Source organism: Cebus imitator, unplaced genomic scaffold, assembly GCF_001604975.1.
Source record: "Cebus imitator isolate Cc_AM_T3 unplaced genomic scaffold, Cebus_imitator-1.0 Scaffold191, whole genome shotgun sequence".
Classification (NCBI taxonomy): Eukaryota; Metazoa; Chordata; class Mammalia; order Primates; family Cebidae; genus Cebus; species Cebus imitator.
Window position 1 is genome coordinate 1,534,860 of NW_016107506.1, and position 15,967 is coordinate 1,550,826.

At 38.1% G+C, this 15,967-nt stretch overlaps 1 protein-coding gene across 17 annotated transcripts in view; it reads left to right on the forward strand.

The window, feature by feature from the left end:
• The window catches only part of PIKFYVE (phosphoinositide kinase, FYVE-type zinc finger containing), a 90,160-nt gene that overhangs the window by 6,247 nt on the left and 67,946 nt on the right, over positions 1-15,967 (forward strand). For 6 of the 17 annotated variants that reach the window (XM_017546729.2, XM_017546734.2, XM_017546735.2 and 3 more), the window contains exons 2-7: positions 298-478; positions 2,362-2,511; positions 2,775-2,810; positions 5,472-5,590; positions 6,295-6,466; positions 15,210-15,417. In XM_017546729.2, the coding sequence (XP_017402218.1) occupies positions 307-478; positions 2,362-2,511; positions 2,775-2,810; positions 5,472-5,590; positions 6,295-6,466; positions 15,210-15,417 (857 nt within the window). In that variant the 5' untranslated portion in view covers positions 298-306. Of the gene's footprint in view, positions 1-297; positions 479-2,361; positions 2,512-2,774; positions 2,811-5,471; positions 5,591-6,294; positions 6,467-15,209; positions 15,418-15,967 lie in introns of those variants that run through there. The other 11 variants (XM_017546731.2, XM_017546737.2, XM_017546748.2 and 8 more) reach the window with 9 other exon arrangements.

Genomic DNA, 15,967 nt, shown 5'->3' on the forward strand with positions numbered 1-15,967 from the left:
GGATTACAGGCTTGAGCCACCGCGCCCGGCAAAATAAATATTTTCTATAATTCAAATAGTAATGTTTAAAATTAAGCTGGCTATCAGATCATAGTTTTAGGTGATTGAGACTCTTATGATTTAGACAGCAATGTGTTCAGTCCTTTGGAATATATGAAGCTAGATTTATTTACGGTTTGTTTTCATATATCTGAATTTTCACAGAATAGGATTTTCTAGATATTTGGATGCTGTTTGGAATCAGCTTTCGAGCTTCCTGAGGAACTTATACATTTGCTTGTTTCTTGTGTTTTTCAGACTCATGAAATGGCCACAGATGATAAGACGTCCCCAACACTGGATTCTGCTAATGATTTGCCTCGATCTCCCACTAGTCCTTCTCATCTCACACACTTTAAACCTTTGACTCCTGATCAAGATGAGCCCCCTTTTAAATCAGCTTATAGTTCTTTTGTAAATCTCTTTCGTTTTAACAAAGGTAAGACTTATTACGGTTAAGAGGTTTGATTCTTTGAAATACTCCTTTGTTTCCAGTAGCTCACCATGATCATATAGTGATTAGTACTCTGTTCAGCTTTAATGTTGGGTCTGTAAGAAAGTGAAATATTAACAAGCTGATAGCTTTAATTGTAGGTCACCAGGGTTTACTGCTGAAGAGAAAGCTAGAACTTTTACTGTAATATCATTAATAATTGGTAACTAAAGGTCTGAATTAAAAACTAAATGTTAAAAGAAGGTTTCTTTTAATAGAGAAATCAGTATTCTTTTTTTCTTAATATACTTCAACTTACTTCATAGAATGGACTTTGTCCTTTTGGGGATTAGTAGCTAAAATATTTAAAGCAATGAAACTAAAAGGAGCAGTACATGGAAGGAAAGGTTTATATTTTTCAAAAATTGGAAGCTGTCAGTAGGCCTCTTGCTGACTTAAAATATTAGATTAAAGTGTACATGTCATGACATCAAATGAAAAGATACTTTTAAAATGAGCTATTTTTAAGTGATATGTCTTTTACCTGGAATAAGAATTTTAAAAACGTGGCCCATATATTTTGTCTTTTGTTTGTCTGTATTACTTGAAGTGTGTTAGAAAGTAATTCTTGTTGTTGTAAAGAATTTGGGGAGGTTAATAGTTTTAATTAACTTGGTAGAATATTTTATTTTATTTTATTACTTTTTTTGAGACAGAGTTTCACTCTTGTTGCCCAGGATGGAGTGCAATGGCACGATCTTGGCTCACCACAACCTCTGGCTCCTGGGTTCCAGTGATTCACTTGCTTCAGCCTCCCAAGTAGCTAAGATTACAGGCATGTGTCACCATGCCTGGCTAATTTTGTATTTTTAGGAGAGACAGTGTTTCTCCATGTTGGTCAGGCTGTTCTCGAACTCCTGACCTCAGATGATCTGCCTGCCTTGGCCTCTCAAAGTGCTGGGATTACAGGCATGAACCACCGTGCCTGGCCAGTAGAACCTTTAATAATATTAACTGAATTTTATTTATGATCATATTTAAAGTGCTATAAAAACCCTTTAGTACATTTTGAAGACAATGATATTTTCAAAAATAAACTATTTTTTAGACCAGTTTTAGATTTACAGAAAAATTGGGAAGATAGATTTCCATATACTCCCATACCCAGTTTTCCTTATTATAAACATTTTATATTAGTCTGGTACATTTGTTATAATTAATGCACTATTATTTTTAGATTGTTAACTAAATTACGTACTTTATTTAGATTTCTTGAGCTTTTACCAGTTGTTCTTTTTGTGTTCCAGAATCCCATTTATGATGCCACATTACACTGAGTTATCATAAGACAATAACATTTTTATTTATTTAGCAAATGCTTATTGATTACCTCCTTTGTGCTGGGAACTGTTTTAATAGTGTAAGGGATCTATCCCATAAACAGACCGAAAAAAAAAAAAACTGCCTTTATATGAAGCTTGCATTTTGTTTCCTTCAATATGCTCAAGAAATTTCTAATGAAAGTAAAACAAATAGAAGATCATATATACCACGGGTGTGATTATTGGCCTGTAATTTTGTCCCCTTCTTTGAATTTTCTTTTTTAAAAATCTAGGCTGGGCACACAGTGGCTTTTGCCTGTAATTTCAGCACTTTGGGAGGCCGAGGTGGGGTATCACTTGAGGCCAAGAGTTCAACACCAGTCTGGGCAACATAGGGAGAACCTGTTTATATTTAAAATTAAATTAATGAAAACGGAAAAAAAAATGTTTAAATTATGCATGTAATACATTCATACATTGTTGCCTGAAAATGTCATCTACTTCCTTCTCATTGCTGAACTCTCAGTCTTCGTTTTTCAAGTAATGCCAAGTGTTCCCTTGCTACAGAAAGAGCAGAAGGAGTCCAGGGAGAACAGCAGCCTTTGAGTGGAAGTTGGACCAGCCCTCAGCTCCCTTCAAGGACACAATCTGTTAGGTCACCCACACCTTATAAAAAACAGCTTAATGAGGAACTCCAGCGGCGCTCTTCAGCATTAGGTAAACAGTTTTCTTATTTTATTCCCTTCTATATACTAGATTTTTCCACAGTCATTGTGTTTCCTAGTTTGTTTATAGCAGGACTTAACTTTCCTACTATTTGGAATAGTCAGGTACTGTTCAGAGTAAATAAAACTGTTACCTAGGAAGTGAAAGAATTTGTTGACACCTGGAAAAATTCTTAAATGAGTCTTTAAAATTTAACTTAGGCAAGGCACATATCTCTTGACTATTTTTTGATTAATTACTTGCTTGGGTTTCAGCAGAGAACAGTTTGCAACATCCCCAGGAGAACACAGGTTAGTTTCTACTTTGTGAATGAATTCTGTATCTGTCCTTGGTATGCTAGTGAAATGTGATATGCATGCCTCTGGCTGCAGAACTCTGTCATCTCCATTAGTGGGCTGCCACTTGCTCTTGGCCTTCTGTCCTTGTTGGGGTGCAAACTGTCAGTGTGGCTGAATAAGCTGAGCTCCCCTCATCTGTCCGTTTTCCATTCTGATCTACTACACAGTCATTTCCTTCATTTTCATGCTCTTCCAATGAGTATGGGCTGGGGATTGGTGTCAGAATTGAGAAATTAGATAAAGAGAGGTGGTTTATGTTTTATTTCTGTCAGATTTTTAAACTTGGTGGAGTGGTTTGTCCAAGTCAAGGTGACAGAAGAAAGGAAGTGGAAAGTGGCATGATAGAGGGGAAGGGATGCAGCACTGGGGACTAGATGTCCCTGAACCCCAGATCCCGTCTGGTCTGGTTGATCTTCCCCCAGGTAATGGTGGTTGGCAGAAGGTACTTTATTGTGAGTTGAGACTCAGTCAGCCAGAACAAAGAGAAGCCAAGCAAAAGAAGAGTTTCTAGCCAAGGACTGGCACAGAGCTGGCTGTATCACCTGCACAGGTTTTCTAGGGCAATGAGCCTCAGCCTGGGTTACATCAGCCGTTTGGAGGGAAGAATCAGAAGATGGGGAGTAGGAGAGAAAGGAGTTCTCCTTTTATTCCAGATAATCTCTATTTTAACCTTTAACCTCAGTAAACTCTCCTTAGCTCTTGTGCCTGACCCACAGCAACAGTATTTTTTGTTGAGGGAACTCTTTTGACTAAATCCCGCGCTGAATTGAGTGTAGGGTTTTTTTTTTTTTCTTTTTTTTTTTTAATTTCTAAAATCAAGTTGGACTAGAATGTAATCTTTTAGAAGTTACAAATTGGAAAGCCATGCCATTGGTGTTGTGATCCAACTTGAGCTTTAATATCTCCAGGTTGAGCCTTTAATGTTTAGTTTCCTTATTGTCTTTTTCAGTTGTCTTGATTATTTGATTCTACCTCGAAGACATTTGAGCTTCAGAAGCCTGGTGGTGTTTGGCCAATCAAGTTATTTTTCCTACTAAAAAGGCTTGTAATTCTACAGTTTACTAGCTTTCAGAACTTAGGAAAGTTATTTAATTTTCTAATGTTCATTTTGCAAGAGAAGTAGCCAAGGCTATTTGCCTAAGGGCATAGAGCTAGACCAGATTTTCTCTTTGGGTTTCTTTCATCTTCAGCCAACATCTATGTTTCTCTTGTTCCAAGAAGGGTCTCGTTCATCCTTTTTCAGTGGACGATGCTGTTAATACTTTCTTATATTGCAAAGGACTTCACACACTATTGTTGCCTGCTGCACGGGAGCACAGCTGTTATGTTTCCAGTAGCTTCACCCATCTCCTTTTTCAACTTGTAGATCATGGAGAGTTGCTTTTCTTTTTTGAGATGCAAGACAAGTTTAGTTATTCTAATACTTACAGTAGCAACACATCTGAGTTATGTGCTGAAACTAAGATACGACTTTATAGAAGATGAAAGTTTCCAGAGTTTTCTAAAATAGGTACAGTTTTGATAGTTACTTCAGTGATTACATTATCTTGGGAAATTCTTAGTAAACTTTAGATCTCAACCTCTCATTTCTTTGTAATTGTTTTTTTCCCTGCCTAGCCAAAACGACACCTATAACAAATATAGTAAATGGTGAGTTCGAGGAAGATTCAGAATGAGGTGTTTTCCAGCTTACTTTGCCTTAGGTTATAGGTTGACAGATTTAAGCTAATAGGATGTTCTCCTTTTTGTCAAAACATCTTTGCTTCATCCTTAGGTTTGTAACTCCCAGAGATAGGCAGAAACTTTGGTTGTAATTTTGGTCTAAGTTAAGGAAATAATAGGTGACAACTTTGGTGGGCATAACCTATTTTGGCCACCAGTCTGGAATTTGGGCTTATTAGTGATAGATTTGGCTTCAGTATTGCTATGTCAGGTATAAATGATCCTTTCCAATTTGGAGCTGCAGGGTTGGGGAAGTGACAGGGAGGGATAGGATTGGAATTTTAGCAATTTTTCTGGCAGTTTTAATCTGCTTGGACCATTGGTCAAGTTTTATCATGGCAAATTAGCATTCTGGATGTTGTGAGGTCTGTCAGAATCTTTGAAGGCTGGGCTATTAAACTTTTTTCCGATCACCTTCTGCCTGAGACTTTGGATATATGGTCTGCAGACAGAACTGAACTGTTTGATCCTATTGCTTATCTGTTTGACTTTAGGGACCAAGCTAAGTTAACTCTCCCTGATTGCTTTTTCTTCTGCTAAATTTCTAGCAGGCATTTATTATAAGTTGGACCAAAGGGCTTAATAAGTCATTAATGAATTTTGCACCATTTAAGTGATGTTCCCATTCCAGGCCTGAAAACCATCAGTGGTCTCAGACAACGCTTGTCTTATGCAGCCTTTACTCGCTTGTAAAACAGCATTTTACATGATAAATACTTTCAGTAGCCTCTTACCCTTATAAAGACTCGCTTTAACTCTCAATTCATATAACTGGATGAGAGAACATAATTATATGCTAAAAATAAGAGAGAGTTTCCATCACATATATACCTTGTTGTTTATAGATACTAGGGACTATTAACGAGGTTGCTTTTTTTTAATCCAACTCAGACACAAGAAGGAAAGCAGAACCTACCTTTGGAGGTCATGACCCTCGTACAGCTGTTCAGCTTCGAAGCCTCAGCACAGTATTAAAACGCCTCAAGGAAATCATGGAGGGGAAAAGCCAGGTACTGTCTAGAGGCTTTGGAAGATTACTTATGGAGCGCTTATGGGGATCATGCCATACCTACTGAAGATGGCATAAAGCCACTTTAAAGAAAGTTTAAGTAGCGTTTCCTCCAGGTGTGAGCACCCTATTTTTATACATAAGTTCTTAATTTTATTGTAGTCTAATTTATCAGTTTTCTTCCCTTTATGCTTAGTGCTTTTTGTGTTCTGTTTAAGAAGTGTTTATCTAGTTCAGGGCAGTAGATATTCTCCTATGGTTTCTTTAAGAAGCTTTATTATTTCTATCAAGTATAGGGGTCAGGCTTTGATTTTTCTTCATGGATGTCCAGTTGGATATAGTACCATCGTTTTGAAAAGATCATCTTTCACTGATTACATTATAAATTTCATCATAAGTCCATATGTGTGTGAGGATATGTCAGGGTTCTCTTTTCTGTTCCATACCTTTATTTTTTTCTATTCTTGTACCAGTACCCTGTCTAAAGTTATTGTAGCATTAGAATAAGTTTTGATGGCTGGTAATATAACTTCTTCAATTTTGTTCTTCAAGATTCTCTTGGTTATTTTGACCTTTTGTATTCCCATATGAATTTTTGAATTAGCTTGTTATTTTCTGCAAAAGAAACCTTTGAGGATTTCATTTGCCATTGCATATTAATAATCAGTATTTTCAAGAAGCCTTCACACATTTTTATTGTTATAGGATAGTGACCTGAAACAATACTGGATGCCAGATAGCCAATGTAAAGAGTGCTATGACTGTAGTGAGAAATTTACAACCTTTAGGCGCAGACACCATTGCCGACTATGTGGGCAGATTTTCTGCAGTCGTTGCTGTAACCAAGAAATCCCTGGAAAATTTATGGGCTATACAGGTAAATGCATTTTATTGCCAGTTTACAATTTTTAAAGGTCATGACTATAAAACACTTATAATACAGGATAGTATTAAGCCAATTTTCATTTTGGGCTTTATGTGTAAGACATGGGGACACAAAGGTGAGGGAGACACAGCTTTGCTTTTAAGAAGTTTACTATTGAATAATACAGTAGATGGGACTGATGATAAATAACTAGAGTAAAAATGTAGATGCTAGCAGAAAACTATAGGAACATTAAAATTTATTAGACAAGATGGTTAGAGTAGATTACTAATTTGAATCACTGTAAGAGTTTTCATTTTACAAAGTACAGATCTTCCTTGACTTACATGACACTGTGCTTTGGTGGTGAATTGTGTCTTACTCAGATTCTTCCATAAGGAACATAGTCAAATTTCATCAATACAGAAATTAAGTTGTTTGTTGAAACAGAAAAAAGTGAACAATGGTGTGTTGATTTATACATTGACTTGGGAGTGGAAGGTAGGCAGAAATTATCTGAAAAAGAACACCCTTAACATCTCTCTCATGTTATTTTTGTTATTGTGAAGATCTTTCTGTCTACTCATATTTTCTACTCAAACTACTAAAGAGTTCAGAGTCCCATTATCTGTCACCCAGAATCCCATTAGCTTTTACAATGGCTTTTTTGTTTGAAAATTATTTGTGTTTTTTTTTTTTTTTTTGGTAATATTTCAACTTTTATTTTAGATTCTTATTTTTTACATGGGTATATTTAGTGATGCTGAGATTTTGTGTGTGATTGATCCTGTCACTCAAGTAGTGAGCTTGGTATCTAATAGTTTTTCGAACCTTGCTCCTCTCCTTCCCTTCTGGTTCTAGTAGTCCCCTTGTCTATTGTTACCATCTTTATGTACTCAGTGTTTGGTTCCCAATTATAAGCAAGAACATGCAGTGTTTGGTTTTCTTTTCCTGTATTAATTTACTCAGGATAAGGGCCTCCAGCAGCATCCATGTTGCTGCAAAGGACATAATTTTGTTCTTTTTTATGGCTGCATAGTATTCCATGGCGTGTACGTATACCACATTTTAAAAATCCATTCCACCATTGGTGGCACCTAGGTTGATTCTGTGTCTTTGCTTTTATAAAAAGTGGTACCATGAACATATGAGTGCATGTGTCTTTTTGGTAGAATGATTTATTTTCCTTTGGGTATACACCAAGTAGTGGGATTCCTGAATCAAATGTAGTAGTTTCGTTTTAAGCTCTTTGAGAAATCTTCAACTGCCTTTCACAGTGATGAATTAACTTACATTCCTATCAGCACTGTATAAGCATTCTCTTTACTCTGCAGCTTTGCCAACATTCCTTTTTTGGCTTTTTGGTAGTAGCCATTCTGATTGGTGTAAGGTGGTATCTTATTGTGGTTTTGATTTGCTAATAATTAGTGATGTGAAGCATTTTTTCATGTTTTTTGGCCACTTGTAGATCTTTTTTTGAGAAGTGTCTATTCATGTCTTTTGCTTAGTTTTTAATGGGGTTGTTTTCTGCTTGTTGAATTACGTTCCTTATATATTCTAGATATTAGATCTTTGTCAGATGCGTAGCGTGCAAATATTTTCTCCTGTGGCTTGTTTAGTCTGTTGATAGTTTCTCTTGCTATGCAGAAGCACTTTAGTTTAATTAGGTCCCATTTGTCAATTTTTGTTTTTGTTGCAGTTGTTTTTGAGGACTTAGTCATAAATTGTTTCTCAAGGCTGATGCCCAGAATTGTGCTTCATAGATTTTCTTCCAGGACTTTCATAGTTTGAGGTCTTACATTTAAACCTTTAATCCATCTTGAATTAATTTTTGTATATGGTGAAACGTAGGGGCCAGTTTCATTCTTCTGCATATGGCTAACCAGCTATCCCAGCGCCATTTATCGAATAGGGAGTCCTTTCCTTGTTGTTTATTTTTGTTGACTTTGTTGAAGATCAAATGGCTGTAAAGTGTGTGGTTTTATTTCTGGGTACTTTGTTTTGTTCCATTGGCTTATGTGCCTGTTTTTGTACCGGTACCATGCTGTTTTTGTTACTATAGCCTGTTCCTATGAAACTACTAATGTTGTTTTTCACAGAATTAGAAAAAACTATTCTAAAATTCATATACAACCAAAAAAGAGGCTGAATAGCCAAAACAATCTTAAGCAAAAAGAACAAGGCAGGAGGCATCACATTTCCTAACTTCAAATTGTGCTCTAAGCCTACAGTAACCAAGATTACAGCTTTTAAAAGGCTTTTTACCTTTAGTTTCTCCCTGCCTGTAATTCATATTTCATATCCTAGTCAGTATTCTTTGTAAAATGCTAATTTGATCATGTCAGGATATTTCCTTGCATAATACTCTTTCAGAGCTCCCATTACCCTCAGAATAAAACCCGTCTGTGGTTGGTATGTTAGTTTCCTAGGGTTGCCATAACAAAGTACCGTAGGCTGAGTGGCTTAGAACAACAGAAATGTATGTCTCAGAGTTCTGGAGGCAGAAGTACCATAATACAGGTCAGGGAACAAATGTAGGGATTCTGCTAGTTTTCTATTCTAACTCTATATTCTAGAACTGAGGAAATAACCATCGAGTGAGTCTGGTGACTCACTAAACTCACAGTAAGACGGACCTGAGCTAAAGTTCCACTGATACCTGACATCTGTAAGCTCCTACTCTGACTGACAGACCAGAGTGATATTTTGGAATGACTGTCAGTTGGGAGTGAGTATCTAATAACCCCTGAAAAATTTGATCATTCATTTCCTTCTCCTCAATGTCTGATCGCCTTAGTAAAAGCATAGATCTCTTTGGGGATGGCTGGTAGAAAGATTAACAGAATATATTTCTGGCAGTGTAGTGGGGTTCTTCCTCAGAATGACCAGTCCCCTCTTTATTCAAGGAGTTTTGGGTCATCTGTAAATGACTCAAGTCTGGGAATTGATTGAGGGGTCATATGACTATTCTTATGATTCAAGATAGACTTATAGCTACTTGATGTAGAGTTGTTTCCCTTATATAAATCAAGTAAGAATTTTGCTGACTGCCCATCTACTTCACTTGTGGAGACATTATGATCAACTAGCCAATGCCGTAGGTCTCTGAGTCAGGCTATTCTGATTACTGCTTTGATTCTGTTGTCTATTACAGTAACCATGCCCACCTTGTCTTTGGTGATTAAAGTGCTACCGGTTGGCCCCTGCCACTCTGGGATCCAGTGATCCCTGTTGCATTTAGGTTTCCTGACCCAGTAGCAGTAATTCCTGCTGTAATTTCTGATCTACAAAGAGCAACGACAAAGCTTTTTAAGCATGCTGGGCCTCCCCTCACAAATTTATTTCTCGTAGTCGTTGTTGAAAGGCGTATCCTCTTTGGGTGAGTCAGCAAGTCTTACATGGTAAAACTACTTTTAAAGTTTCAATCTCCCCTAGCCTTTGGATGCCTTCCTCTATAGTATACTAGGGCATTCCTGACATTTCAACCCCATTTAGTGTAAGCCACCTTTTGGTGTGTTTCAGCCAGTCATCTAAACATACGGTTGGAGACCCTTTTAACCCCTTGAGCTGCAACGATAAATGTAGAATCTGCTTAGTGGGCCCATATCAGTAAATTCAACTTGATCCAACTTTATGTTCTTTGCACTGTTATCCCATACCTTCATTATCCACTCCCACATGTATTTCCTGGGTTTCTATCTGTATAAATTGGAAAAATCATGTAGTTCTTCTGGAGGTAGTTCACCTTCTCATGGGTCACACTTTGTATCTCACCTTTCAGGGCCTGCTGTGATTTGAGTTTCTTTTTACGTCTGGCAGCAAAGAGGAGGAGTAGGAGTAGATCTGAGTAAAATTAGCAGGGTCTTGCAAGGCAGCTAACTCAGGGGAGGTTATTACAGAATATCTGGTCAAAGCAAGGTTAATCTTCTCAAATGAGGTGGAAAGCCTGCTCCTACTGGCAAAGAAGATTCAGAATTTTGGTGTTTAATATCCCCAGCTTCATCAGGATCTTCCTGTATATTTCTGCTCCTTCCCAGTCAGTGCCCTCACTTTAATAGCAGACAAACTTCAGGTTGGTGATTCAGTTTGTGTTTTAATTCAGCCACTTGCAGGATGAGAATGTCATTTTGATTTTTAGCAGTGTTAGCACTGAAGCTGCAAGAGGTAAGGCTTTCTTTCAAGGAAGACATAGAAACTTTCAGATAATTTATACAGTTCTTGAGCCGGGAATTTGAATCCCTAAGGGAATCCATTTCATTTTTCACTTTTGTCTTAATGCAATTAGGAGGAACCAGCCCATGTCATTGTATTTGTTAGCTTGGCAAAACTGCTCTAAGGTATTAAATACATGGTCACCCAGAACTTTGCCTTTTATAAGTGTTAACATTTGATGGAGTATCTATAGGTGATATTTTACATGTCTTTGTTGCCACATTACACAGTGGACTGTCAATGTTCTCTTTACTACTGGAAACAGAGGCATTAGTGCCTTTAAATCTCATCAGCATAGAGAACCAATTCCAGAAATCTAAGAACCAATTCAGAAAAGTTGTCCTTAAGATTCTGTTGCTCTAAAACCATTCTTGGTACAAAAATATGTATCAGGGTTTTCCAGAGAAACAGAACCAGTGGGACACACACACACACACACACACACACACACACACACACACACATTTATATAGAGAAGTTTGTGTTTAACAGTTGGTCAAGTGATTTTGAGGGCTGGCAAGTCTGAAATTCTCAGGGCAGACCAGTAGGCTGGAAACTCCTACAGGAGTTCTATCTCGCAGTGTTGAGACAGAATTTCTTTTTCTTCTGAAAACTGTAGTCTTTGTTCTTAAGGCCTTCAACTGATTAGATGAGACCCACTCACATTCTAGAGGACAATCTGCTTTACTTAAAGTCAGCTGATTGTAAATATTAATCATATCCAAAAAAATACCTTCGCAACATCTCAGCTCGACCAAACAACTAATTTAGCCAAGTTGACACATAAGATTAATCATCACAAATGGTATAATATAGCAGTCCCTAACCTTTTTGGCACCAGGGACCAGCTTTGTGGAAGACAGTTTTTCCATGGACTGGTGTAGGGGACAGGGGATAATTTTGGGATGAAACAATTCCACCTTAGATCATCAGGCATTAGATTCTCTTAAGGAACATGCAACTGGGATCCCTCACACGTGCTGTTCACAGTAGGGTTCACACTCCTATAAGAATCTAATGCCACTGCTGATCTGACAGGGCGTAGAGCTCAGGAGGTAATGCTTGCTTGTGTATGGCTTTTGCGCTGCTTGCTTGCCACTCACCTCCTGCTGTGCGGCTGGGTTCCTAACAGGCTATGGATGGGGAGCGGTACATGGCCCTGGGGTTGGGGACCCCTGGGATAATGTATGCTAGGCACAATTAGACATTGTGACCATAAATAAATGTAAATACCTAGAAAAATGTCTAGCACATGGAAAGGGATCGATGAACAGTAAACTATTGTTATTGATGGCAATAGTAATAGTAACTGCATCTGTCATGAAGCTTTTTGATTATATGTGTGTTGCCTCCAGTGGACTATGAGTTTTTTGATGCAGGGCTGTATCTCATCAGTCTTTGTATTCCCATCACACCATATAGGCATGTGCTTAATAGGCTCTTGATGATGAAAGTTGTTCATTGAATGAAAACTTTTCTAATCAGGTTTGGCTCTATTTATTGATTTGACAGTTCTAGTTCTAATAGCTGACTGGGTAGGGGAGATTTCCTTTATAGTGTAAGAAACAAATGAAGCCTTTGTTGTTGTAAATCGAAAGTCTTTCTGTAGGGAGTAATTTCACTTCTTTTTTCTTTTTTTTGGAGACGGAGTCTCACTCTCTCCCTCAGGCTGGAGTGCAGTGGCATGATTTTGACTCACTGCAACTTCCACCTCCTGGGTTCAAGCGATTCTCCTGCATCAGCCTCAGTAGCTGGGATTACAAGTGTGCACCACCACACTCAGCTAAATTTTGTATTTTTAGTAGAGACGGGGTTTTGCCATGTTGGTCAGGCTGGTCTTGAACTTCTGACCTCAAGTGATCTGCCTGCCTCGGCCTCCCAAAGTTCTGAGATTACAGGTGTGAGCCACCGTGCTCAGCTGTAATTTCACTTCTGAGCTGCAGTTCTACTTTGGTCAGCTGAGAGTAGTATGTCCTAGCACTTTGATTTATCCTGGATTGTAGTTTACTTTTTTGGGGTAGAGGGTAGAGGATACTGATTAAAGTGGTTATATTTTTCTTTAGAGTTTTAATAGGTTTCATTTGTTAAATTGGGTTGGAAATTAGTAATACAACAAATGAAATTTTGATTTTTACATGTATAATTTTTTTTTTGTTTGTTTGTTTTGAGACGGAGTCTCACTCTGTCACCCAGGTTGGAGTGTGGTGGTGCAATCACAGCTTACTGCAGCCTCAACCTCCTGGGCTCAAGCAATCCTCCCACCTCAGCCTCCTAAGTAGCTTGGACTACAGGTGCATGCCACCATGCCTGGCTAGTTTTTGTATTTTTTGTAGATGTGGGATCTTGTCATGTTGCCCAGGCTGGTCTCAAACTCCCGTGCTCAAGCAATCTGCCTGCCTTGGCCTCCCAAAGTGTTGGAATTACAGGTGTGCACCAGCATGCCTGGCCTGTATTCGTAATTTAATAAAACTGAGTAGTATATAATAGTAGCTTTAAAATGAAAAAGTAAAAGGCCATTTTGATGGTGATTATGGTAAAAACACAATACAGTTAACTTTTGGAAGTCTTATTTTGTATCGCTTCAGTGTTCTAATATTAGTGAGAAAATTTTAGGTAGAATTATTAAACAACATGTTATTGGTAAAGTTTAATTATTTTATCTCCTTTTTTAATACCTAAAATGTTATAGAATCACTCAAGACATTGTTATAGAAAAATAGGGTAGAAATGCAAGCTTATATTTGGGCAGGACCGCACTTTCAAAAAAATATTTATTTAGAAGTATTAACCTTGTTTATCTTCCCAAGAATATTCTATCTTTTTTTTTTTTTTTTTTTTTAGACGGAGTTTCGCTCTTGTTGCCCAGGCTGGAGTGCAGTGGTGTGATTTCAACTCACTACAACCTCTGCCTCGCGGGTTCAAGCGATTCTCCCACTGCAGCCTCCCGAGTAGCTGAGATTACAGTCGCCTGCCACCGCATCTGGCTATTTTAGTAGAGATGAGCTTTCACTGTGTTGGCCAGGCTGGTCTGGGACTCATATCCTCAGGTGATTTATCCACCTTGGTCTCCCAGTGTGCTGGGATTACAGGCCTGAGCCACCATGCCCGGCTCTAACTTTTCTTATAAAAATTCTTTTATAGTTTTTACTCCCATGTAGTATACTGTATGTAAGCCCATTTTCTATTAGTTTGCTTTTGAAATTCTGTGGCGTGTACTCTTCAGGGCTTCACAATAAAGACCTTGATAGTATTTTCCTCCTTAATTTGCCTGTGGAAAATATGTTGTTTCCATTTGTGTTGGTTTATTTATTCTATTAAAAATGTTTTTCCTTGAAACTCATGTCTCTGTTAGATTTCTTTTTAAAAATTTTATTTTATATATGTTTATATTTATATGGAGACAGGGTCTCGGTATGTTGGCCAGGTTGTTCCTGAACCCTTGTCCTCAAGCAGTCCTCCTGCTTTGGCCTCCCAAAGTGCCGGGATTACAGGTGTGAGCCACTGTGTCTGACCTAAATCCCTTATTTCACTTTTACGACCTGGACAAAAATATTCTTTTAAGCAAAGTTTTCTAGTATCATTGGGATATACATTAAATTAAATTAATTAATTAATTAATTATTTTTTCTGAGACAGGGTCTCGCTATGTTGCCCAGGCTGGAGTGCAGTGGCTATTCACGGGCGCAATCCCACTACGATCAGCATGGGAGTTTTGACCTGTTCCGTTTCTGACCTGGGCCGGTTCACCCACCCTTAGGCAACCTGGTGGTCCCCCGCTCCCAGGAGGTCACCATATTGATGACGAACTTAGTGTGGACACCCGATCGGCATAACACACTATAGCCCAGAGCTCCTGGGCTCAAGTGATCCTCCCACCTCAGCCTCCCAAGTAGCTGGGACCATTGCACACACACTGCACCTGGCTAATTATTTATTTTGAGATGGAGTTTCGTTCTTGTTACCCAGGCTAGAGTGCAGTGGCACAGTCTTGGCTCACTGTAACCTCCGCTTCATGGGTTCAAGTGATTCTCCTGCCTCAGCCTCCCAAGTAGCTGGGATTACAGGTATGCGCCACCACACCTGGCTAATTTTTGTAGTTTTAGTAGAGATGGGGTTTCACCATGTTGGCCAGGTTAGTCTTGAACTCCTGACCTCAGATGATCTGCCCACCTTGGCCTCCCAAAGTGCTGGGATTACAGGTGTGAGCCACCATGTCCGGCCTGGGATATATATTTTAAACTCGTTATAAATGTTTGTGATGTTTAAACTCATAAATGTTTGGATGCCTGGATGAATTTATGGCTCTTTTTTTCTTTTATTTTAACTTTTCAATTTTAGTGCCAGAATTCAAAGTGGCTCTTAATTGTGTATAATAGAGCTAACAAAATTATTTCACTTTTGAAAAAATTTTTTTGAGGGTCTGTACTTGAAGACATTTCCCTGTTATTGGGTGAACTGTTGACCCAGGGAGTTAAACAGTTATGCCAAGCAATATATCATGCTATCTTTTCCTTCATTTTCCTTCTTTATTTTTTTCTCCTAGGAGACCTCCGGGCTTGTACATATTGTAGAAAAATAGCCTTAAGTTATGCTCATTCCACAGACAGTAATTCTATTGGGGAAGACTTGAATGCCCTTTCAGATTCTACTTGCTCTGTGTCTGTACTTGATCCAAGTGAACCCCGAACACCTGTTGGGAGTAGGAAAGCCAGCCGTAACATATTTTTAGAGGATGATTTGGCCTGGCAAAGGTATTGTCCCTTAAATATAATTTTATTTAAAATCCTCTGACCTGTGAGTGCTTTCAGTTAACACTTACCTTCTTTGAATTATTTCCTGTCAATTCACTATGTTCTCCTTTTTCCTTGGTTTGCCTCCAGAATGTTTGCAGATGTTTATGGATAGTGATGATATTGACTAATTAGAATGTAAGCTCCATGAAAGGAGACTTTACACCTTTCTTGTCACTGTCCTACCTCAGGCACCAAGAACAGTGCATGGCATATATATAATCTTGATAATATTTGTTGAATAGGCAACAGGAGTCATTAACATTATTAATTTCTAATGTAGCCTTCCGTGAGAAGAAGAATGCTCATACAATTTGTATTCATATTTCCAAATAAGATAAGATTTTTTTTTCCTTCTGAAGGAACACATCATGTTTTTCTGTAAGTATATTGCACTGCCTAGTAGTAGAGGGTGCTAACTCTTGGAAGTTACCTGGAATTGTTTGAATTAGAATCTTAGTTTTATCAGTTTCTGATTTTTAAAAATTATGAGTTACTATTTTTGAGATGG